General features: G+C 50.5%; 1 protein-coding gene and 1 non-coding gene across 2 annotated transcripts; both read right to left on the bottom strand.

The window, feature by feature from the left end:
* Window positions 1-1071: 1071 nt before the first annotated feature.
* CHGA (chromogranin A) lies at window positions 1072-13896 on the bottom strand. Its single transcript, XM_047863457.1, has 8 exons — window positions 13257-13896; window positions 12396-12442; window positions 9977-10070; window positions 9124-9192; window positions 6957-7052; window positions 4647-5084; window positions 3448-3935; window positions 1072-1270 (listed from the first exon to the last, which is right to left on the bottom strand). The coding sequence occupies exons 1-8, from the start codon at window positions 13534-13536 to the stop codon at window positions 1187-1189; spliced, it is 1596 nt and encodes a 531-aa protein (XP_047719413.1). The 5' UTR covers window positions 13537-13896; the 3' UTR covers window positions 1072-1186.
* On the bottom strand, window positions 5546-5630 carry TRNAQ-UUG (transfer RNA glutamine (anticodon UUG)). The gene is given in 2 exon segments: window positions 5546-5582; window positions 5594-5630. It is a non-coding gene; the product is annotated as a tRNA-Gln (tRNA).
* Window positions 13897-25289: the final 11393 nt, after the last annotated feature.

Genomic DNA, 25289 nt, shown 5'->3' with positions numbered 1-25289 from the left:
TGCTCAGGTCTCCGTCCTGTTCACAGGCAACAGGCAACACTTCCCAGAACCCCACGCTGCCTTGTACTCGATCTGTGCACGTCCGTCCGTATGGTGTTTCTACGAATACACGTACTGTATATAAAATCACCGCTTTTGTAAAAGCCAGGAGACTTTGTCCCTGGGCTCTTTGGATTTGTCTTTACGGTTGTTCTGTGTGGTTATAACACAGGTGGCCATCTTTGGGATGGTTTTTTTTTTTTTTCAGGGACAAGGTGACCCCATGTTCCCTTTGTTAACTTGTCTCAGGAGTGGATGTTTTGATAGCTGACCGCCTAGTGGGATACAGTTTGCTGTTGTGTTTGTTCTTTCTGTAATGGTTGGGGGGTAGAGTGCACCCTTGAAAACGTGTGAAGAAATAAACAATGACTCCAGCTCTTCGGAAGGTGTCCCTCTGTGTCTCAGGGGCTGGTTAGCAGCAACAGTGGGCAGCTCCCTCCCCAGCCTCATGGGAAAGGCCTAGCCTTGGCAAGACTGTTCGTGTGACTTGTATCATCATCATGGTTTTCTGGTCCAGGCTGCCTGGGCCCTTTGAACCCTCATCACAATCAGATGAGGAAGTAGTATCATCCCCATTTTGCAGATGAAGAAACTGATGTTGAGAGGTGCCAAGTCGCTTGCCTGTAGCCCCATGGCTAAAAAGTAGCTCCAGGGAGCAACTTGACCTCCCCTTGTCCCTTTGCCCAAATCTAGTCCCTCCCATCCCGCTCTGAGTCAAGAGGGGGAGAAGTTCAAAGAAACCAGAAAGAGCCCAGAGCAGTTTTATTTCTCCTTAGATAAATTTTGTACAGAATATATTACAGTCAGGAGTTCTCAGCTTTCACCAAAAGGTCAGAAGTTATTGCAATTGTGCCCAATGGCTCTGACGATGGAAAGGAAACTTCTAGAAAGCTGCCTGTGTCCAGAGAGAAGATAACCGTTTAAAGTCGTGGGGGGTGTGCCCCGCAGAGGGGCGCACTGGGGCTGGAATCGAGAGCAGAAAGGAAGGAGCGAGGGGGCAACAGGGCGGCCTGGGCTTGGGCGGGCTGGGAGCGGCCTCTCTACCAGAAGCAGTGCCCGGGCTGTCTGGCCAGGACCTGCAAAGGGGACAGGAGAGCCAGGACTGCTGGGTGCCTTGGGGCCCTGGCTGGGGGGGCCGGCTGGCGTGTCAGCCCCGGCGCAGTGCCTGCAGCTGGTGGGCCACCTTCTCCAGCTCTGCCTCGATGGCCAACAGGCTTTCCAGCTCCTGGTCCTAGGAGAGAACATCAAGGGTCATTCACATGGAGGGTGCAGTCTGCCAGACTGGTTGTGCCACTGGCTAGCTGTGTGGCCTCAGGTGGCTTTGCCTCTCCCAGCTTTAGGGCTTTCATCCAGATCATGGGGACAGAGATGCCACCCTGCTGGGCCGCTCTGAGGATTACTGTGCACAAGAAATGGGCATAGGGGCCTTGACCCCACACCACCCCAGTAGCCTCATCCAGACCTGCCTTCCCCTGAATGGCTCTGGGCAGGCACGTGGAAAATGAAGCCTTTGGTGCTCTTCAGTGTTCCTTAGCTCCTCACCCCAAGGTCTAGACTGTGACAATGGCCCTGACCGTGAGTCCAGGCTTCCCTGCTTGAGGAGCCATGGGCCTTTGGCACAGGCTTGAGGACATGAGGGTTTCCCTGCTTCTACCTGCCTAGGGTTGGGCCTGGATCCTCGGTCCCAATTATAGGGGGACCCAGCTCTGACTGCCAGGGTGGTTCAGGGCAGCAGGGGACCCTTCTGTGACCTCTGCTCTGTGCCCCAGCCTCAGGAAGCTTTCAGGGTCCCCCGAACTGGGGCTGATGCCCACAAGCAGATGCCCTTGGACTTGGAGCAGGAGTCGGGGAAGGCCACGCCCTCACCCTCAGTCTTGACCTGGGAAGTGTAGTCTTGCTGGGGTCCCTGCCAGATGCCAGGCTGTGGAGGGCACCCATTGGGGCCACTTGGAACAGACAGTGGTTGTCATGCCTTAAAGCCTTCTGTCTTGGAGTGAAATTCTGTGATGCTGGAACATTTCTAAGAAGACCCTGGAGCTGGGTGGAAGAGGCCTCTGCCCTGTCCTGTCCACAGGACTCTGGGGTCCCCATTTCTGTGCTCTGCAGTCCAGGGCTTTCTCTGCCCGTGGAGAAGGGAGCTGGCAGGCATCTCAGGGTAACTTGCTTGCTCTTTCCAGCTTCTGTGGGTTGGGGAGGGGCAAGCAAAGGTGCCCAGGCTTGTCCTGGTCCAAAGCTAGGGATGGACGGCAGTCTCCTGGGCACATAGAGAGATGACCTCTCCTAGCTCCTGCTGCCAAGGAATCTTCTCCCTCTAAGGCTGCCAAGACTCTGGTCCCAGCCCAGAGAAAGGTTGGGACCCAAGGAAGGGGCCACATCCTTTTCTGGGTGGGCAGAGAGAACTGGGGTCATGGGTAGATTCCAGTCCCCAGCAGGACCCTGACTTCGACCTGGACACTGAGGCCTGAACCACAGACCCCTAAGGCCTCCGCTAGCTCCAAGATGGTACTGCCAGCCTGGCAGGGACCCCAACTCCCACTCCTCACCTCTGGGGCTACATCCCAGCATCCCATTGAGCTAACCAGGTATCCCTGAACATGGCCAGGTTTTGAAAGCTCATGTGTGTTCTGACCATAATAATGAGGTGAGCAGAAAGGACTCCTTACCACCATTTGAGAAATGGGGGAAACAGTGAGGCTCAGAGAAGGGGAGTAACCCGCCCAAGGTCACACAGCTAGGAAGAGGCAGAACCCAGGTCTCCTGGCACATCCATGCCTCCCTCACCCACTCACCACCAGGCCCCGTGGTCCCACTGGCCCTGCCCTTGCCCCACCGGAGGGAGGCAGGGTCTGAACCTCGGAGGAGGGTGTGCCTGGGCTGCCTGGGGGCCAGGAGAGGACATTGCTGGACCAACCACAGGGATTTCCCAGGAAATCGCAGGGCACCTTCCATGCCCTCCCAGCTCTTGGGGCCATGGTGCCCTCCTCGGGCCAGTCCCTGCCAGGTCCTTTCCTTTCCAAGTTCCCTCCGTCCAAAGCTCCAGCTTCACCCCTCACTCCTGCTTCACACCCAAACCTGCAGGGGTCCCCTATCACCTCCGGGACAGAGACCCACGAAGTGCCTTCAGGCATTGGCTGAACCACCTCTCCTGCCTCCTCGACCCGATCCAGACAGCCCTCTCTTGCCTGCCTGTCCGCCAACTTTACCGGGTGCCCTCTGTGAGCCAGGGTTCACTCGCCTCCCTGCCTGACCCGTCCTCACCCCTGCCCCAGCTCTGCCCCTCTCCCGAGAGCCCCCCGTCCAAGTGCCTCTCCAGCCTCAGACCCGAGGGGACGGTGCGTGTCCCCTCAGGGGGGCAGGGCCCACACTCTGGAGGCCTGGCCTGGGGCTGGCACCCGCCCCCATACCAACCTCCGGTCTGCGGTTGGCACTGCCCTCCTCCTCCTTCTTCTCCTCCGGGTAGCTGCGCACCTGGAGGGGCAGGCCCGCCTCGACGCTGTCCTCCCGGGAGGATGGCCTCCAGCCTCGTCGCAGCTGCAGCCCAGGGCCCCTGAAGTCGTAGGCCCGGGCCCGGAAGGAGAGCTTCATGGAGCTGTCGGGGTCCTCCTCCTCGCCCTCCCCCTCCAGCCGCTTCTCGGCCGTCAGCTCCTTGGCCAGCTGGTCCATCCTGCTCCATCGCTTGGCATCTTCCCACTCGTTGGACAGCTGCTCCTCCTCCTGCTCCTGCTCCAGCTCCCTGCTCTTCCCGCCCCGGAAGAGGCCTTGAGGGGCCTCTGCCGTCTCCTCCTCCTCCTCCTGCCGAGAGTGCTCCTGCGCCCCCTTCCCCTCGGGGGGCTGAGCCTCCTCAGCCCCGGTCTTCCTGGCTCCATCCACAGCCAGAGCCTTGGGCCATCCTGGAGCTGGTGGTGGACAAGAGCAGGAGAATGAAGGAGGGCCCGCCGCTTTCCCTGGTCCCTGCCACTCCCCAGGGCCTCTCTGTGGCCATCGCTGGGGCCACAGACCATGCTCAGGGTCCAGCCCAGCCTCTCCACAATAACTGCACTTGGAGGAAGAAGCCATCTTGACATCGTGCTTTGCAAGACCCTCTCAAAGCTCAGAGGGGTGGGCTGGCCAGAGCTTGCCTCTTCTGCGAGCCTTCTCCTCTGAGGAGCCCCCGATCCGGGAGCCACCCAGCTGGGGAGGGAGGAAGGACCCTTACAAGGCCTCATGGGGGGCCAGGGGCCTCTCCTAAACCCTGGGTGAAGCTGACACTGTCCCTAGACCAGCCTGCTTTCGCCTATCAGGCTGTCAGTCTGTTCCCGAAGCCCACCCACCCTGCAAAGCCCCTCTGGCCTCCTTGGTTGGAGGGGAGGGGCTGTGTGGACTAGTGGGAGATGCAGGGTTTTGGAGTCAGCCAAACCTGGGTGGTTGGAATCAGCTTTTACTACAAATTAGCTGTGTGACCTTGGGCAAATTACTTAACCTCTCTGAGTCTCAGTTTTCCATCTGGAAAATGGAGATACACCTACTTTTCAGGGTTGCTGTGAAGGTGCAATGAAATTAGGAATGAGGTCCTCCCTCCCACCCTCTGCCTGACACATTTGTTGAGGGGTCTCAGACATCATACATACTCTCGTCCCTCTGGGTCTCCTTGTAGCCAAGGCTTGGGTGGGGGTTAAATGCTGCGGTGGGGCCTGCTTCTTCGGGGACAGCCTTCTCTCCAGCCTCTGTGTCCTCCTCCTCTTCCTCCTCCTCTTCTGGCTTTGCCTGCTGCTCTTGCTCTACACCCAGGCCCTTCTCGCTGTCCACCGGACCCTGGGAGAGGCTCCCTCTGTCCCCCTGGGCCTGTGGGCCTGAGTGTTTCTGGCTGGGAAGGCTGGCTGGGGGGTGGGTGTTGGAGGCTTCCTGCTCCCCTGGGGCCTGGTTGTCTTCCTCGACCTTGGACCCTTGTTCAGGCTCCGGGGAGGCCTGGGGCCTGGCTCCATCTGTGTCTCCATCATTCTTCTCTGTCTCTTTAGAATCCCCTCTTTTCTCCGCAGCATCCTTGGAGGATGCCTCTTCTGTCACCTCTGCAGAAACAACAAAGTCAGGCCCTGAGGGCCAGGCCACACACGGAGTCTCCCCGAGAGCCCAATTGCAGAACTTAGTCATTGTGTCTTTTTTTTTTTTTTTTTCTGAACAGCAAGCGAAAGTTTATTAGAGTATAAAATTAGAAAGTAAGAATAGTAGGAAAGCTCTCTCTACAGAGAGGGGACATTCGAAAGGAATACCCTAGTCATTGTATCTTTTGGCTTCTAGAAAGTCCAGATCAAGACTTATGACACAATTAGCATTACTTGCTCTGTGTCTGGGTCCGACCTGAGTACAACTGGCATATCTTTCTTCCTTGATAATTCTACTTTCTTTAAAAAAAATTTTTAATGTTTGTTTTTGAGAGAGAGAGACAGACAGAGTGCAAGCGGGAAACGGGCAGAGAGAGTGGGAGTCACAGAATCTGAAGCGGGCTCCAGGCTCCGAGCTGTCAGCACAGAGCCTGATGTGGGGCTTGAACCCACGGACCATGAGATCATAACCTGAGCCAAAGTCCCACGCTCGACCGACTGAGCCACCCAGGCGCCTCTGTAATTCTACCTCTTAAAGCAGGAAGTGATTAAAAAAAAAAAAAGACCTTGAAAGGTCTTAACCTCTGTATGAGAGGCATCATCACTACACGTGCCTTCTCCTCTCCGTGTGAGGCTTCTCTGTCTTGATGTCCTGTGAAAGTGCTCAACTATTTGTAGGGTTTCATTAAAAGGCATTTTAGGGCAGCCTGGGTGGCTCAGTCTTTTCAGTGCCTGATTCTGGATTTTGGCTCAGGTCATGATCTCATGGTTCACGAGTTCAAGCCCCACGTCAGGCTCTTGCACTGACAGTGCAGAGCCTGCTTGGGATTCTCTATCCCTGTCTCTCTCTCTGCCCCTCCTCTGCTCTCTCAGTCTCTCTCTCAAAATAAATAAGCTTTTTAAAAAAAAAAAAAGCATTTTCTGCTGGCTGCCTTGAAGATAGGCTTTTACCCAGTAAAAATCCCTCCCTGCACCAGAGTGATTACTATTGAACAAAGCCTCGCCAAGTACGTGCCGCCATTGGACTCCAGGACTCCAGGTGAAAGTGCTCCCATCCCGTTTACAGAAAGTCCGCCCGATCCTCAGAGAGGGTGACCTGTCCATGCTCACAGTCCGTGGGCAGCAGGGTCTTGAATCCAAGTCTCCAGATGCTAAGTACAGGGTGCTCTTTGCCCTGACACATAACTGCCTCCCCTATTAAAGCCTCCAGGTGCCCCAGATAGAAGTCCATGGAGATCCTTGGTCCTAGAAACTGGCCTGCCCACCCACCTATGTGCAAAGAGCAGGCCTTGCAGGGATACTTTGTAGCTGTTTCCGGGCAGGAGGATGAGTACTAGGGCATCACCTTGACCTCAGCCATGATCTCTTTGGGCCTTAGAAGCTCTTGTGGCTTCAAGAAAGATGATCCAGGTTCATTCAGTGTTTGAGACCTCCTCTCCTGGGACCCTCCTATGACAGGACTATGCTGAGGCACCACCAAATCCCAGGAGGACAGGTGCCAGGGGCAGGGGTTCTTCTGCAAGGGCTTCTGGGAAGATCCAGAGTTGAGGCTGCCCTCCCACCAGACCAGAGACTTCCTGCCCTGAGCATGAGCCCCTGTGGTGGGCAGGCTTTGCAGTGACATGGACCCGGATTCGCATCTCGTTATGCTGCTTACCTTGGGCAAGGTACTTAACCCCTCTGGGCCTCACTTTCCCCATTTGTAAAGGGAAGACTGAAATGATAGCTCCTTTACAAGGCCTAAAGGAGGGTCTCCTGACTCCAGGGAGCCCTTGATCTTATAACTACTGTTATGATCTCCTCCGTCCCCAGCCTCCAGCTAGACTGGCCAGCACTGACCTTTCAGCTCTGCTTGGTCATTCTGCTTCTCAAGAGCCTCTGAGAGTCCATCCTCAAGACCGCTGTGTTTCTTCTGATGTGCCCTCTCCTTGGCACCTGGTATGAGAAAAGGAGTGGGAAAAAGAAAAAGAAAAGGAGAAAAAAGTCCCATTTTGCCAAGCCCAGCCCTGGGATATTTGTCTGTGAGAACGAAGGCTTCCGTTTCCTTATCTGTAAACTGGACATGTCATGTTCCAAGTGTGCTTAATGAGTGACTGAGAGGGCAAGACCCAGGCGGGGGTGCCCCCCGCCGCCCCTTCTCAGCTGGGGCTCATCAGGCAGCCACAGCACCTGTCCACACTCAAATTTCCCACCTGAGATAAGAACAAGCCCTGCTTGCTGCCTCTTAGAGCAATAAAGACTCAGATGGAACACAGGGTCCCAGGGGTGGGAGCAGAGAGGTAGCTAGGGGACTCTGCAATAGGAGACAGCAGTGACTGCTTGCCCCCTCGTGGGGGATCTTGAATCAGGTGAGCCCTGTTCCCCCAGGTCCTGGGGAGAAGGCCAAGCACGTGCTTGAATCCCAGTTCTGCTGCCGTGATCCACACACCCCTCTCCCTGCATGGACCCCAGGCTGCTGCTATTTTCCCCATGCTGGGAATCTCTGGAGTGGCCAGAGGCACTGACACAGTGGTTGTGGGCCAGGGAAGGATGCCCAGATTTGACCCCGGGAAGGCCTTGGTTCACACCTCCTGGCGATTCTTTGCTCTGTGACCTTGGGTAACTTGGTCTATCCAAGACTTGGTTGCTCATCTACAAAACAGGGCTGCTGCTTGGTACACAGAAGTTGTTCTGAGTGCAGAAGAGGGAGTGGATGGATGGGTGGTTGGATGGATGGAAGGACAGGTGGACATACTCTTTCAGTAGAAAACAGTAATATATATGTGTATTGGAAACTGTTCATAATGGATACACGCACATATGTGTGTATACAGGTGTTTCAGGACACATTCCCCCATAACAGTCTGTGTTGACACTATATTTAATTATTTAAATGTAGTATCTTAGTCATTCAATATTTAATTTTTAAATTATCATATTGCAATAAAACATTTAATGTTCAGCTAAAAAAAAAAAAACCCACCAGGGTCAATGATGATGAAATTAATGAGACAGGCAGTAACTGCCACGGCTCCATTCGGCACCCGCTCTGTCCCAGGCACTCACTTCAGACTCCCAGCAACTATACGAGACAGGTGCTTGCCTTCCATTCTCACACGTGGCCCCGTCCTCTCCAAAAGCCTCAGAGTGGGGGTCTCCCAGAGCTGGAGAAGTCTTCATGCCTCCGATCCCACTCCCCACCCAAGACAGAAGCCCAGCCCTCAAGACAGACCCTCACTTCCTTTGGAAGCAGATGCAAGGTTCTCGACTGAGGTCCCATTCCCAGAGAGAGGCACAATGCCAGCGGCCCTGCCCCCAAATAGCCACTTCCCACAGGTTGTCAGCTTGGGGCAGATGCAAGGCCAGAACGCATTTTGTCTAACTTTCCAGGTTCCTATGAACGCAGGAAGGAACCTGGGGCTGGGCATCTGTGGGATGACATCAGTCTAACCCTCCATCCCAGCATCCTGTCCCAGCTCTGCTTGAATATCCTCAGTGACAAGGGGCTCACTCCCTCACAAAGTCACTCCATTCTCAAGAGTATCAGTGGATTTTCTTAATCTCTAAAGCATGCTGAAAGTCTGGTCTGTGTTTTGGGGGTGAGCAAGACCTTGCTTCCCCCATCAACCCCTTGAGCAGAAGCTCACAAGAGGAAAGGGGCCTGTCCTCTCTTCTGGAGACCAATTTTCTTTTAACAGAGGAAAGGGACTCTCTCTGTAACCTAGTCTTAAAAGTGCCCCCACTGAAATGACTGAACTGCAGAGATGGGGTATTTGGAGAGCTGCGTCTGGTCTTGGCATGTCCTTAACTTACTGTGTGACCTTGGACAAGTTGCTCAACCTCTCTGGGCCTTACTCTCCTTAACTGCATCAATGAAAAATTGGACCAGGGCATGAAGGACACCATCTTCCTACTCTATAACTGGAAGAATCAGAGAGAAATAGGGCATTGCTCAAACTCACACCCTGGTTTTCTCTCAATTACTGGAATTTACCCAGTAAATTCATATGCAGTGACTGGAAAATACCTTGGAGAGCAAGATCTTGGAGCTCTTTCAGCAAATTCTGATGTCGCAGGATTGAGAGGATCCGTTCATCTGCAATGAAGAGAGTCGTTATGGGTGGTTTCCAGAGAACAGCCGAGAAAGAGATGACTATCGATATTTTCAGCTGAACACAAGGAACTTATTTTGGACACTCAAAACCTGGGCAGCAGCCTTAAAATTGGGTCTTGAGAAGACACTTTTGAAATGGCCTCCTCTCCAAGGTGCCAATTCTTCCTACTACATCAGCAAGGTCAGCCACTGGCCCAGCACCCAGACCTCAGCCAAGAGGTGGCAGGCCCCCAGGTGAGGTAGGTGTCTTTACCCACATCATGTCTTCCAATATTCATCTCCATGCCTGCTCCACCTGGGCTATCCTTTCCTATCTACTGATTTCCAACCTTTCTCTGAAAGTCCAACCCAATGTTGGACCCATCCAACAGCTGATCAGAACTTGACTGCTTGGTTGGAAAGACTTTGTCCTTCTCAGGCCAACCCCCACACTTCTTTATTCATCACATACCTATAGATTGTCTAGCAGGTGTTAGAGGCTGCTCTTGGCTCTGGGGGTCTAGTACACAAAATCTCTGTTCACAGGGTGGACGGCCCTGCATTCATTCTGCCCAGAATTCTAGTTAATCGGGTTCCTATCTGTTCCATCTGCCAGTCTGTAAGTTCCAGAAGCACAGGGACTGTGACCCCCCTCATCTCTCCAGACCACTCAGACCCTAGCACAGGCCTGCCCAGGGCAGGCACTCGATCAGTGACTGTTGAATCAAGTCACTGAATTCTGCTCAAAGCCACACACCCGGATCCTCATCCCCAGCCTTGCCCGTACCTCCTCGGAGGGTCTCGAAACACTCCTGGCTGACAGGCATGGGGCTGGGTTTGGATAGTGTGTCAGAGATGACCTCAACGATGCACTTCATCACCTGGAAAGAGAGTGGGTGGGGGGAAGGCTGGGGCTGGTTTGTGTATGGGGTTCAGCCCCAGAGGCTCCACAGCAAATTTCTAATGAGAATATAAGGATATTTGCTTTTGTCTTCAGGAGTCAGTGGATGCCCGTCTCAGGGGCACAGCTTTGTGTTCTTAGCCAGACAATAACCACAATAAAAGAAAACCCTTATATGGTGTTTGCCATGTGCCCGGTGATCTAATCACATAGCCAGCAGGTGCCCCTCTAAGGTACCAAGCGTGTCTCCAAAGAAGGGGAAACTGCTCCTGGGCATGGAGGTATGGCTTGCAGAAGTCCTTGAACCTTGCAGATGCCTCAAAGGGCAACTATCTCCAGGAAGTATTTCTGGACTGCCCAGAGGAGAACAAAGACCTCCCCTGGCTTTACTCTGTCTGGAAACAGGATGGGGATCACTGTCTCCCAGCATGCGTGGTGTTGTCACCTGCAAGGAGTGACAGCCTCACAGTCTGGCTCTACATTGGGCCAGGGGATGAATCCTGTGGCCGGAGGTGGGCACACATCAGCTACATCGATGCGCCTGCCTGTTCCAGGCCCACGGCAGCCATATCTCCGAAGGTTTTGTCTCAGGCCCAGAAAGGTGCTGTGGATAATCAGGCACCTGGTAAGTGGATATTGGAAGGTAGTGCCAACTGGAGTGCAGTATCCTAGCTGTGTGATCTTGGACATGTGACTTGACCTCTCTGAGCCTCAATTTTCCCACTTGTAAAATGAGAGTGAGAAGACTTTCCCGCTCCCCTCCCAGGGTGATCAGACACAGATGGAAAAACACTCTATAAAGCATGAAGTGCCCCACACACCAAGAGAGGGATTCACAACTTTCAACCTGCTTCAGCTGCCTAGAGCAGGGCAGAAAACCAGGAGGTGCCAGACATGCATCAGGCAATGCTGGTGGGGAGTGAGGGGGTGGCAGGCTGTGTCTATGGGCTGCCGAAGCAAGCCATCCAAAAATTCAGGATGGCAAACTGGCAAAGAGGCTCTACAGTAGTCACAGCATCATAGGATGGAATATTTAGGTCTTAACCAGCTGTTATGGTGCTCCTGCCCCAGGCTGCTAGGTGGAGTATGGTGACCGCAGTGTCTCCCACAGAGATCTGGTAGGAAGAGCCCTGAAGTGTGTACCCTGCATCCCCCTGCAACCCCAGACCTCACACTGGGAATGGCAGATAGTCACCAGTCCATGAGGACAGGTTCTGGGACAGAGGAACTGGGCATGGGCCCCAAGAATAATAAAGAGCCTCAAAAGGGAAGCCCTAGGAATAATGGTGCCCATTTACTGAGGACCTGCCATTTGCCAGGCACCTGACATCTATGATTCCCTACTCTCACGACTTCCCTCAAGGGAAATACTACAGATGGGAAAAGTGGAAGCTCAGAGAAGCTCAGGAACTCTACCAAGACCACACAGCTGTAAGGGTGCAAGTAAATTAAATCACTGAATTCTGCCAAGTGAAATACAGGAAATATAATTGAGCAAATAGAGGCTGAAATTGCTTTGCTGTTTTGGGTTTAACCATAGCCTCTCTGGAATGGAAGAAAACAGCTCCTGAAAAGGTGAGGAGTAGAAATTTCCCTGAGTCTCAAGTGGGGGTATCTGTGAGCATCAGAAACTGGAAAAATAGCCCCAGCCTAGACATGAATGGATTCCAAATATATACCCAACAGAGTGTCTCGCTGGCTACAGAACTCCCCATTGGTATCTCCTAAGGCCCTTTCCGGGGGGACATGCACCATAGGCCCTAAATGGCCAGCACCCTGGGTACAGAAGCCATGATCAAGAGTCTTCTCATTCTGGCCCTTTGGGAGAGCCAGGGCTTGAGTGCCTGGGGGGTGGGGGTGGGAGGGCAGCTAGCAGAACCTTGGGAGGAGGGGAAGACCAAAGCGGGAGGCCAGAGCCAGAGAAATGAAGACCATCCTTACAGGTCTGTGGACAACCACAGCCACAGAGAAGTCCCCCCACCTAACCCAGCAGCTCATGGTAGGCCTGCGAGATGTGGGGTGTTCAAGGCAGTAGGCCTGGCACCTTGGCCCAGCAGCTAAGACACAGGCCCCATCGGCAGCATACCCAGCTCAGATGAAGCTGGGGAAGTCCCCACAGCAGGATGGCAGGGAAATCTAGCAGTCTTTGATATCTTCTTTTGCAAGCTGTCCCCAGGCTCAGCAGCCGCAGTGCTGGCTCTTGGCTTTATGCCAGACTCACTCCTGCAGCTGCCTAAAAACTGGCTGTGAGGTCCACTGGGCTTCCTACCCGCCATCCCCGGGGCATCCCCATTCCCCTTCTTACCTCGGTGTCCCCTTTATTCATAGGGCTGTTCACAGGGAGGGCAATGACTGGGAAAAAAATAGAGAACTGGGGTCACTCCTCTGCTCCAAGGGGAGAGCCCAGTCCTTCCTGACCCAGTTTACAGGGGGCCCATTCATCCCAGTGCTCCCCTCAAAACTGCCCCCACCCAGTGGTTCTGTTTCCTTTCCCTGGCTGCTGCTCCCATGGGTATGGCCCCCAGAGGCTACACTGAGCTCCCTAACCCTGCCTTTTGGGAAAGTTCCTGCTCTGGGCGGAGGGGGGGGGGGGAGAGGACTGGAAGCTAATGCTAGGAAAACAAGGGCAGCGGCTGAGTGGGATTGGGGTGGAGAAGGAAGCGAGGAGAGGAAGACAGACCCCAGAGGTGTGGGAAAAGAGACGGAGGAGGAGGATTGTGAGAGATGATGCGGAGGGGTAGAAGCCAAGGGCAGAAAGATAGAGCAGGAGGGGGGAAGAGAAAGAGAGACGAGAGCGGGAGCCAGCAACGGTTCTCCCATCTCCCCCAATGACCTTGGCCAGCCACGGCACGGAGCCAGAACTGGCCCAAATGCAGTCGAGACGTCGAACCCAGACAAGGGGTAGGGGGCGCCGGGGTGAGGGGGAAGGGTGGGTCCTGCCCCGCGGGGTCAGGAGTCCGGCCCACCAAAGAGTCCGTCCGGTCTACGGGTTTGGGGCCGAGACCGCTGCGGGGTCAGCAGGGAGGCGGTGGCTCTGTCCGCGGTGCTGAAAACTCGCCGGGCCGGAGGGGAGGCACGAGGGGCGCGCGGCGCTGCTCGGAGCCTCGACCTCGGGGCAGGCGGGGGCGCCCAGGACCCTCTCCCACGAGACCCCGCGCTCGCTCACCTTGCCCGGCGCAGAACAGAAGCGCCAGGACAGCGGCGGAGCGCATGGCGAACCCGAGGCGCAGAGCAGTTGGCGGTCTGGGCCCCGGCACCGCAGGCACCCTGGCGAGGGCTGGCTGGACGGGCGGCCTGGGAGCGGGTTGTGGCGGCGCTGGCGCGGATTGGGGGCGGGGGGCGCGGCTTCCCTCTCGGCGTCCGTCTGTCGGCCCACCCACCAGCCTCTGCACTGGGCTCTGGTACTGCAAGAATTTATATACCCCCGACCCCGGAAATGACGTCATCGGGACCGCCTCTGCCCCCTTTCCCCACCCCTCCGGGGGGTCCGGCAGCAGCTCGCTCCGCCCTCAGCTTCACGCCTCTGGCTTCTGCTGTCCGCCGCTGGGCTCTGCTGGGTCGAGCTGTGAGACAGTTCTCTGGCTTCCAGGAGGATGGCAAGGGACCTCAGCTGATCCTCCACCCCTCGACGGTTCCACCGACTTGCTGTGGGTCCGTGGGCAAGTCACTCCCAGTCTCTGGGCCGCGTGTTCCTTCAGTGTGTGCTGAGGTCCCTGCCAGCACTAGCGCGCCACTTTATGCTCCTGAGATTCCCACGGCGGGGGCGCGCTTCCCCTGATGCCAGAGTCTGGAGGCTTGCTCCACACTCAGGGCTCCCTCAACTATCTAGCAAGTCCTACAGAGGCCTCCCGACCCCCTTTTTGAGTAAGGCACTCCCCACCGCCTCCCGACAAACCCGTTTTGTGCCTTCACAATTTGTAATTGTATTATGTATTTATGTATTTGAAAACGTTTGGTCGCCATTGCTTTCTGAGGGCAGCACCTGGCACAGAGTAAACGCATTTAATAGATACCTGTTGAATGTACTGATTGAAAGTTCAAGCCAGGGAAGAATGAGTGAATCCTGGGCTCTGGCCATTGTTGAACAGCTCTCCTGGGCGGTGGTGAGGGAAGAGTGGGGGGGGGGGGTGGTTCTAGATATTAAACCAAAACAGGAGCTCTTGTAACTTCTACTCATTAACCCTAGTTCAGCCCCCTTAGGATCTGCTTCTTGCTGCTAACCCACTGTATATTTGAGAACAGCTCTCACAGTCTCTTTGAGTGTCCTCAAAATCTGGGCGTTTGGGGGCACCTGGGTGGCTCAGCTGGTTAAGCCTCCGACCTCTGCGCAGGTCATGATCTCACGGTTTATGGGTTCCAGCCCCAGGTCGGGCTCTGTGCTGACAGCTCAGAGCCTGGAGCCTGCTTGAGAGTCTGTGTCTCCCGCTCTCTCTGCCCCTCCTCTGCTTGCTCTCTCTCTCTCTCAAAAATAAATATTAAAAACTTTTTTTTTAATCTGGGCATGTTGTGTGTCAGATTGGTTTCTTGGTTTGTGTCCCTCTGCCCTGGGGCCACATTGCTGCTCTCAACCTGGATGTCACATTGGAAGCCCTTTGCCACCTGACCCCAATGTCATAGTGAACCTGGTATCTGGGCTACAGTTTGGCATCAGTTGACATTGTCCAGAGCCTCCTTCCTGCGACTCTGCCCACATCTGCTGCTGCTATTTCCTACTTCCTGCCCCACCCCATGCCCACTCCTGCCCCTAAAGGAAAACCTGGCAGGAGCTCAGAGGAGACCGAAATGATCCTTTTCATGTGTTTATTCTTTCATTCAGCCACTATTTGTTTAACACCTACTATGTGCTTAGAACAGCACTCAGCTATTCTCGGTGCTGAGGATACAGCAGTGAACATAACAGACAAAGGGCTGATTCTTATGTAGTTTACATTCTAAGGGGTGAAGACAGACAATGAATAACTAAAGAAGTGAAATGCACAGTTGTCAGGTGGAGACAAGTACTACAGACAAAAATGAAGCAGGGAGGGGGATGGGTGTGTTGGGGAGGGGTGGGGATATGTTTTAGACAGGGCGGGTCTGAGAAGTCTTCACCAAGGAAGTGACGTTTCAGCAAAGATCTGAAGGTGATGAGGGAGGGGGGTGCAGGTGTCCAGGGGAAGGGGGCCCCAGGTAGAGGCAATGGCAAGAACAAATGTCTGGTGGAAAGAATGTGCCTGGCATGTTCAAGGATTGGCAAGGAGATAGGGTGAAAGGGACTTTGAGAATATAGCTGAATAGTAACACATAGTCCATCCCCAAAACTTGGAAAATGCACAGAAATGCAGGAAAGCACCTGTACTCACACTACCCAGAGATAAGCATCAATAATTTAAAAGTATGTACAGTATTCTATAGTCTTTGTTGAAGCAGCTCTCTTTGTAAAGGGCAGTTCCCAGAAAAAGACTTCAGCTGAGCACAGACAGAATAAGTGCATCAGGCCCTTCTGATGTGGGATCATCCTGAGTGTGTTACAAAGGACTGCAACATGCTTCATCTCCAGAGTCCTATCACACAGACTTACCCAGTCATGAGTATAGCGGTCTACCACAGTTTATTGTGTGCCACAATTTGTTTGACAAATAGACAAATAGATTTCTGAGGACCCCTGAGTGGCTCAGTCAGTTAAGCATCTCACTCTTGATCTCAACTCATGAGTTCAAGCCCCATGTTGAGCTCTGTGCTAGGCATGAAGCCTACATAAAAAATAAATAAATAAAATAAAATAAAATAAAATAAAATAAAATATGAATAGATTTTTTGTTTTTGTTTTTGCTGTTATATATTTCTAAATGTTTATTTGTTTATTTTGGGGGGGAGGGACAGAGAGAGAGGGAGAGAGAGAGAATCTCAAGCAGGCTCTGTGCTGTCAGCTTAGAGCTTGACACAGGGCTCAATCTCACGAATGGTGAGATCAAGACCTGAACTGATATGAAGAGTTGGACACCTAACCAACTGAGCCACCCGGGCACCCCTTGTTTTTGCTATTATAAAGAACAATCTTATAGACAAACCTCTGTGGCATTTGCAATAATTTCGTGTAATGGTAGGTGAATTCCTCAAAGGAAATGGATGTTTTTAAGACACTTGGTATGCATTGCCCAACTGCCGGGAAAGTTGAACCACTTCCCAAGCTGAGTGGATTTTTCTCGAGGGAAATTTCAGAGCTCCTGCCACCCTTCTAAGGCCCCCAGTTCTCCAGGAGCCTGATCCATGAAGTTGAGCATAACCAACTAGCAAAAATGTCCCAAACTAGGCTTCTAAAATGACAATGCCAATAATTGACATTTGCATCATGCTTTATAGCTCTTCAAAATGTTCATTGTTGAGCCCTTATGGTGCCCCTAAGCCTAAGGTAGAGTGGAAGTTTTTTGTTTGGGGGGTTTTTTTTAGAGGCTGCTTTTATTTTGTTTTTCAATTTTCAATTTTTTTATTTTTAATTTGTTTATTGTTTAATTTACATCCAAGGTAGTTAGCATATGGTGCGACAATGATTTCAGGAGTAGATTCCTTAGTGCCCCTTTACCCATTTAGCCCATCTCCCCTCCCCCAACCCCTCCAGCAACCCTCAGTTTGTTCTCCATCTTTATGAGTCTCTTCTGTTTCGTCCCCCTCCCTGTTTTTATATTATTTTTGTTTCCCTTCCCTTATGTTCATCTGTTTTGTCTCTTAAAGTTCTCATATGAGTGAAATCATATGATATTTGTCTTTCTCTGACTAATTTCACTTAGCATAATGCCCTCCGGTTCCATCCACATAGTTGCAAATGGCAAGATTTCATCCTTTTTGATTGCTGAGTAATACTCCATTGTGTGTGTGTATGTGTGTGTGTGTGTATATATATATATATATATATATCCATTTCTTCACTGGATTATTTGTTTTTTGGGTGTTGATTTTGATAAGCTCTTTATAGATTTTTGGATCCTAACCCTTTATCTGATATGTTGTTTGCAAATATCTTCTCCCATTCTGTCGGTTGCCCTTTAGTTTTGCTGATTGTTTCCTTCGCTGGACTGAAGCTTTTTATTTTGATGAGGTCCCAACAGTTAATTTTTGCTTTTGTCTCCCTTGCCTCTGGAGATGTGTTGCATAAGAGGTTGTTACGGCAGTAGAATGGAAGTTTTGACCTTACCTTGTGGATTTGGAAACCGAGACCCAGGCTGTTAAAGTGAGCCTCCAAGGGACCGCATGGAAGGTGAATGGTAAAGTTGGACCTAGAGCTTGTTTTGCCCAAATACCCATGATTTCCCCATCTTATAATTTCTCACATACTGTTACTTCTCCCTGGGATGCCACTATGGCCTGATGAACCCCTCCATGCCTCTCAGGACCTGAGGCAATTGCTTCCTCCTCTGTACCTCACAACACTTGCCTGAGCATTTATCACAAAGGCTGAAGGTTTTGTCTTCAGGTCCTTCTATCTCATTACACTTTGAGCTCCTTGGTGCTTGGTCTATATCCTGCTCATCTTGTGACTTCAGTTCCTGGCATAATGCTGGGCACGTGGCAGGCACAAGGGAAAAATTAAAGAAGGAAAAACAACTCACATCCCTTGGTCTTATCTTTGGGTTTGGGCTGGATTAATTAGAGCAGGATAAGCTGATGGAAAAAAAAAAAAGACTCCGAAATATAGTGGAGTATAATGGGATCTTGTTTCTCTCACATGCAACAGCCCAGATGTAAACAGCGGTGTGGCTATGCCATTCTCAATATGAGATTTCCATCTTTGGTACTAAGGGAGCTACTTCAGTTTCTGATATTTCTCCACCACTGCAAGGGGATAAAGGGTAGATGGAGGCCAAACAGCTTCTTTGTAAGGCTATGATAAAGAACTTGCACGATCACTTCTCACAACCCATTGGCTACAACTTGGGCATACGGGCACACCTAGTTGAAAGGTAGGCTGGGCACCCATTGAGGGGTGGTTCCAATTACTAAAGGAAGAGGGACTAGTGGAAGACAATTACTATTCTATACCACACAACCCAGGGGGATGATGATAAAAACTAACCCTCATAGAAAACTTGCCAAGAGCCAGGCACTGTTCTAAGAGTTTCGCATTAACAGCCCTATGAGGTAGGCGCATTATTATACTTGCTTACAGATGGAGTTCTGTAGAGAATTAAGCCCCAATGTCCTAAGGCATTTAATATGCAATAAAATAAGGTCTCTTGTGTGCACCTGAAATGGTACTAATTGTGCACCATCATTGGGAAATTTGAGAAAATAGTTGTTAAGATAATTTCTGTGTTTCACGGTTCTGATAAGGAACCTTGTATAGTGTAGTTGATAGGTACCTTTCAAGGAGTCACATACTGGGTTTGATTTCTGTCTTTGTTTGGGTTCCCCCAAAAGCAGACCCTAAGACAAGGATTTGGTACAAAGAGTTCATTTGGAAATTATCCCAAGAAACACAATGAGGGAGCAGGGAGGTGAGACAAGGAAAGGAGAAAAGCCAAGGGTGTGGTGATGAGTTGAGTCACCACTGAGGACAGTGGAGACTCAATCTTGCTGGGACCTGTTGAGAGACTGTGCAGAATACATCTCAGAATTGTTCCACTGGGGTGAGGAAGCTGGAGTCCTTACTTGTGGATTCCTTACCCTCATTGAGGGTCTCTCCTGGAGGCATTAATTTCCCAGCACTTCTGGTCTGTTCTGAGAAAGGGCCACGCAAACTCTCACTGCCTGAGAACACCTTCTAGCAGAGAACACTTGCAGCCTTTGGTAGGTATAGGAGCTATCTACAGGTAACCTCCAAGGTGGCCCAGACGGAGGTAGGTGGGACATTGACATCTGCTACAGGGCTTTATACATGGTATTTCATTTCATCTTTACAATAAACCTGTGGCTAAGTTATCAGTATCCCTGCTTCTCATATGCAGAAGCCAAAGCTCAGAGAGGTGGAGTGATTCTACCAAGGTCACACAGCTAGGAAATTGTAGAGTCTAGGGGCCACCCATCTGTCTTGTATCACTCCCTGCTCCCCTTCCTCGGCCCCAAGCCCTCTACTAGCCTGTTTTAACAGGTCCCCATCAACAGCTCCCACCAAAAAATTTTACCTTCAGGTTTTCTTGGGCTTCTCATTGCTTGAGAAAGACAATTAGTATTTTTGCAACCTTAAGTGGATGAGGCTTGAAGAAAGGCTATTTTTATTGCTGTGAGTATATACATATAATTCCCATCAAAGTCATGTCCTTGCTTTGTATATTCAGCTTTGGACAAGTTCCCTAGCCCCCATTTCTAATCAGGTCACTGCCCCTGAATTCCTCTTATCTTGTCATTCTGGAGCTGCCTCTGGTAATAACAAGTACCTCTCATCCGGTACTCATGGTCAGGACCTTTTTTTTTTTTCCACAGACAAATGTTCTTACTGTGAATCACCCCTACTAAAATGCAAAGGCCTGGGACATAAAGCCAAGATGTGGTTAATTGTCCATTAATTACACAGTAAGAGGGAATCAGAAGAATATGATATGCTTCGAAGGTGGGCCTAGCAGCCCATCTTGGAATCATGTTAGAGCTCCAAGGGGCTGGTAGTTCTCAATGTACTTGCTGCTCACTGGTTCCCCTTGACAGTTTTCCAGATCTGCTGCCAAATCTTGATTCATGCATAAAATGTGTTTTTGTTAAAGCTAAGTATATACAGGCATACCTTGGAGATATTGTGGGTTCAGTTCCAGAGCACCACAATAAAGTGAGTCAATGCATTTTTTGGTTTTCCAGTGCATATAAAAGTTATGTTTGCACTATACTGTAGTCTATTAAGTGTTCAACAGCATTATGTCCAAAAAAAAAAAACCCATGTATATACCTTAATGAAAAAATCTTTTATTGCTGGGGCACCTGGGTGGCTCAGTCAGTTAAGTCCGACTTTGGCTCAGGTCATGATCTTGAGGTTTGTGGGTTGGAGTCCCATGTCAGGCTCTGTGCTGACAGCTCAGAGCCTGGAGCCTGCTTCCAATTCTGTCTCCCTATCTCTCTGCCTCTCTCTCTCTCTCTCTCTCTCTCTTTCAAAAATAAACATTAAAAAAATTTTAAATACTTTATTTAAAAACGTGCTACCATCTGAGCTTTCAGCAAGTAACAGAAGGTCTTGCCTCGATGTTGATGGCTGCTGGCTGATCAGGGTGGTGGTTGCTGGGGGTTGGAGGGACTGTGGCAATTTCTTAAAATAAGAATGAAGTTTGCCTCGTTGACTGACTCTTCCTTTCATGAATGACTTCTCTGTAGCATGTGGTGTTGTTTGATAGCATTTTGAACTTCTTTCAAAATTGGAGTCAACCTTTCAAAACCTGCCTCTGCTTTATCAACTAAGTTTTTGTAATATTCTATTGTTGCCATCCCAACAATCTTCACAGCCTCTTCACCAGATCATTCCACTGAAAATAATCACTGTCCTGGGACCCCCGGCTGGCTCAGCTGGAGGGACATGTAACTCTTGATCTCAGGGTCATGAGCTCAAGTTGGGTGTAGAGATTGCGAAAAAATAAATACATAAGTAAACTTTTTTAAAGAATCACTTTCTTTGCTCATCCATAAGAATCAACTCCTCATCTGTTAAAGTTTTATCTCATTCTCTTGCTATTTCTACCACACCTGTGGCCTCTTCCTCCACTGAAATCTTGAACCTCTCAAAGTCATCTTTGAGGGTTGGAATCAACTTCTTCCAAACTCCTATTAATGTTAGTATTTTGACCTCTTCCCATGAATCATGAATGTCCTTAATGACATCTCAAATGGTGAATCTTTTCCAGAAGGTTTTAAATTTACTTTGCCCAGATCCATCAGAGGAATCACTACCGATAACAACTATAGCCTTATGTCATGCATATTTCTTAAAGAATAATACTTGACATTCAAAATGACCCCTTGATTCATGAGCTGCAGAATGGATGTTGTGTTAGCAGGCATGAAAACAACACTAATTTCATTGTACATCCCTCCACCAGAGCTCTTGGGCCACCAGTTGCATTGTCAATGAGCAGTCAAAATTTGAAAAAGAAGGTTTTTTTCTGAGAAGTAAGTCTTAAAATATTCAGTGAAACTATATTGTAAACAGATGTGCTGTCTCATAGGCTTTGTTGTTCCATTTATAAAGAATAGGCAGAACAGATTTAGCATAATTCTTGAGGGCTCTGGGATTTTTGGAATGGAAAGTAAGCATTGACTTCAAATTAAAGTCTCCGTTGCATTAGCCTCTAACAAGAATCAGCCTATCTTTTGAAGCTTTGAAGCTAGCCATTGACTCCTCTTATCTAGCTATAAAAGTCCTAGATGGCATTTTATTCCAATAAAGTCGGTTCCATCTGATTGAAAATCTGTTGTTTAGTGTAGCCACCTTCATTAATCATCTTAACCAGATCTTCTGGATAACTTGGTGCAATTTCTATGTTAGCACTTGCTGCTTTACCTTGTATTTTATGTTATAGAGAAAAGTTCTTTCCTTAAACCTCATGAACCAACCTCTGCTACCTTCCAACTTTTCTTCTGCAGCTTCCTCACCTCTCTGAGCCTTCATAGGAAAGAAGAGAGTGAGGGCTTTGCTCTGGATGAGGCTTTGGCTTAAGGGAATGTTGCGTCTGGTTTGATGTTCTCCCCAGACCTCTAAAACTTTCTACATGTCAGCAATAGACTGATTTTGCTTTCTCATCACTCATGTGTTCACTGAAGTAGCACTTTTAATTTCCTTCAATAACTTTTCCTTTGCATTCATAACTTGGCTAACTGTTCGGCACATGGGACCTAGCTTTGGTCTATCACAGCTTTCAACAGGACTTCCTCACTGAGCTTAATCATTTCTAGCTTTTGATACAAGTGAGAGACATTCAACTCTTCCTTTCACTTGAACACTAGGAGGCCATTGTAAAGTTAGTAACTGGCCCAATTTCAATATTGTTGTATCTCAGGGAATAGGGAGGCCTGAGGAGAGGGAGAGAGCTAGGGGAACGGCCAGTCAGTGGAGGAGTCACAATACAGCATTTGTATATTACGTTTGCCATCTTAAATGGGTGTGGTTCATGGTGCCCCAAAACAATTACTAGAGTAACATCAAAGATCTGTGATCATGGATGACCAAAACAAATATAATAATGATGGGAAAACTTGGAATATTGCAAGAATTACCAAAATGTGACACAAATGGGACACAGAGTGAGCAAATGCTGTTGGGAAAGACGGCACCAAAAGACTTGCTTCGCACTGTAAGATTGCTACAAAGCTTCAATTTGTAAAAACAAAACAAAACCAAAAAAAAAAACCCACAATATCTGCAGAAGTACAAATAAAGCAAAACACAATAAAACAAGTTATGTCTGTATAGTGCCTTGGCTTTGAATGTCAGATGAAGCATTGAGCTGAAGTGGGTGATGGGAGCTGTAGCTCACTGAGAGGAGGAAGTGAGGGGCAAAGCAGAGTGAGGAAGTCTTTGCCTTGTGAGGACACCATGGATTAGATTGTTCAACACCCATCCCAACCCTCTTTCTGGTGGGCAGAAGTAGGATAGCTAAAAACTACATTTCCCAGACTGCCTTGCAGCTAAGGACCTGGATGTGATTTAGGTTCCACCAGTCAGAAGTACTTGCACAGGAACTGGAGTTGGAGTCATGTGTGGAGAGAGAGAAGCTGCAGAACAATCATGTTGCCAGTGTGGACCTGGCAGAGGTGGGTGGCTCTGGTGACAGCTTCCCTACTTGGCAGTCAGTCTCCTGATCCTGGCAGGGGCTGCAGCACCCATGGCAGCTCAGTTCTGATGTGTGACTTTGCAAGCTGTTCTTGGGAACAACTGACAAAAGTTGACACTCTACACTCAACTTCTTCAGCCCTCCCACCAACTGTGTAAGCCATTTAAGATTCTGTTTTCCGCAGTGGAACCCCGGCTGAAACAAGGAAATACTCTGTGGGGGCAGTGAGGGGCTCTGACGACAAATAGCAACCATGGCCAGGTGAATAGGGTGTATGTGTACAGACATTGTCACTCTGTCAAGAGAAAGGGACTGGTCAACGTCAGGCGCTATCTATTTTCATATCCCAGACAACACTGTTCAAGTCCAGTCAAACTACAGGCTTTATAAGGGATGTCAGCACTTTAGGGTTTCATCATGGGGATAGAAACCTCTTGGTTATCGGGCAGTTGTCTGAATGAATGTCTTAGAATGACCAATTTCCCAGTCTGTACGAAACTCAGTGAATGGCATTGGTGTTGCCAAGATTCTGGGCTCATCCTGAGCTTCAGAGATGGCAAGGGACTTACCCAGGGTCACACAGCAAGTTGTAAGAGCCAGAACCGGTTCTCTGATTCTAACCGAATCTTTCCATTGCTCCAGTGAATGCAAAAAGAATGAAGAAATGGATGAGAGAGGTATGGGACTGGCCCTGACTCCAGAGTCCAAGGGCCAACCTGGGGTTGGGGCAGAGAAGGAGGAGAAGAGAAGGCAGATTTGGACAGTGAGAACCACATTGGAATGCTTTTTAAAAAACCACTCTCTAGTCAAATTCATAGAGACAGAAAACAGAATGGTGGTTTCCAGGGGCAGTGGGGAGGGGTGAATGGGGAGTTGTCACTTAATGGGACCAGCATTTCTTCTGGGGAAGATGAAAAGTTTATGGGAATGGATGGCGGGGATGGTTGCACAACATTGTAAATGTACTCAATGCCACTGAACTTTACACTTAAAGATGGTTAAAATGGTAAATTTTTGTTATGTATATTTTACCACATTTTTTTAAAAAAGCACCCTCTGCCCACTAATGTGTGAGGATGTGGGCTGCAGGAAGGTGGCTGCCTCCTAGCCTGAAGGGTGCAGGGCAGGGGACAGAATGGTGTCCTAGTCTCTCCATGGGGCAGAAGCGGTCCATCCAGCTGGTATATCTGGGAGCACTCCAGGCACTAAGCCGGGAGAATAGGGATCCCCCTGGGGGTACACACCAGGGAGGGGCACCAGACCTCCTGCAGAGCTGAACTCCCAGGACACTGACAGTGGTTCTCACAGACATGCGGCTCCCCAGAACGCTGATACCCAGAGAGACCCCAGAGGAGGCCCCAACTGTGCCGATGGGGAGCTGCAGACTCAAGGCTGGCAGGAGCCCCTGGCCGCTTCCCAAGCCAGCTGTGTCAAACCATTAGGTGCAGCCTGAGTTCTGCCTGTGTCTCTGGGACCCTTCAGAGCCCTGGCCCGCCTCCCCCTGCCAGGATCTACCCCTCAGTGCCCAAAGCCTTTTAACAGAAACTCAGAAGGCTTCTGGGCTCACATGCACCAGAAGCTGAAAGCCTGTCCTCCACCAGTGCGTCTCAGATGTCCATTTAGAAATACCCCAGGGGCACCTGGGTGGCTCAGTCTAAGTGTCCAACTCTTGGTTTGGGCTCAGATCACGATCTCGCCGTTCATGGGCTCGAGCCCCACATCGGGTTCTGTGCTGATGATGTGAAGCCCACTTGGGATTCTCTCTCTCTCCCGCCCTCTCTGCCCCATGTTCTCTCTCTCTGAAAATAAATAAGTAAACCTAAAAAAAAAAAAAGAAATACCCCAACTTCCTCATACCTGGGTGGGATAATTCTGAGGAGAGGTTTCTGGCATCACTTTCCTGTGGCTCCCTGAGGAAGTAAGCTCTGTTTCTCACAGTGGTGTCTAGGTTAATAACACACACTTTGTTGAGTTTATCTTTCCTCCTCCCCCCTCCTCCCCCCACGCCGTCCTCCTTCCCCGCTCCTCTACCGGGGATTCCCGGTATTCCATGTGCGCTCACATCCTTGGCTCAGGGAACCCAGGCACGACGCTGGCCCCCGCCGGCTCTGTCTGGAGTGTGAGTGGTCTGCCAGTGTCCAAATCTCTCTATGGTCCTTGGTCCTGAGCCACATGGGGCTCAGCCCCTTCCGAGCCCAGCCCCTTCTTGGGTCTTGATAGATCTTTTTCCACGTCTGGTTCCGGGGCTTGAGCCTTCCTTGCATTAATTTGCAGGGTGGCTCTTTAGACTCCTGTTCTACTTGGGAAGCGTCTTGGCTATGCTAGGCCGCTTCAGGGCCTCTGACCCGTTGAGGCCCAAATGGTGAGGACACGCCAAGGCCAGAATCCACTGGGTTGGGGAAATGAGCGGGCCTTGAATCAGCCAAGCTGCAGCAGTGAAATGCAAAAGTGGGGCAAACCCGAGGCTCCAGGGTCAGTCG

The sequence above is a fragment of the Prionailurus viverrinus genome, chromosome B3 (assembly GCF_022837055.1).
Source record: "Prionailurus viverrinus isolate Anna chromosome B3, UM_Priviv_1.0, whole genome shotgun sequence".
NCBI lineage: Eukaryota > Metazoa > Chordata > Mammalia > Carnivora > Felidae > Prionailurus > Prionailurus viverrinus.
The sequence above is the reverse complement of the archived record's forward strand: the minus strand, read 5'-3'. Positions and strand labels throughout refer to the sequence as shown.

Coding starts and splice junctions, on each gene's coding strand:
- CHGA (XM_047863457.1), bottom strand. CDS start 13,536: ATGACGTCATTTCCGGGGTCGGGGGTATATAAATTCTTGCAGTACCAG. Junction 12,443..13,256: donor TCTGTTCTGCGCCGGGCAAG/GTGAGCGAGCGC, acceptor TTTTTTTCCCAG/TCATTGCCCTCCCTGTGAAC. Junction 1,271..3,447: donor GTGCCAACCGCAGACCGGAG/GTTGGTATGGGG, acceptor GTTCTCTCCTAG/GACCAGGAGCTGGAAAGCCT.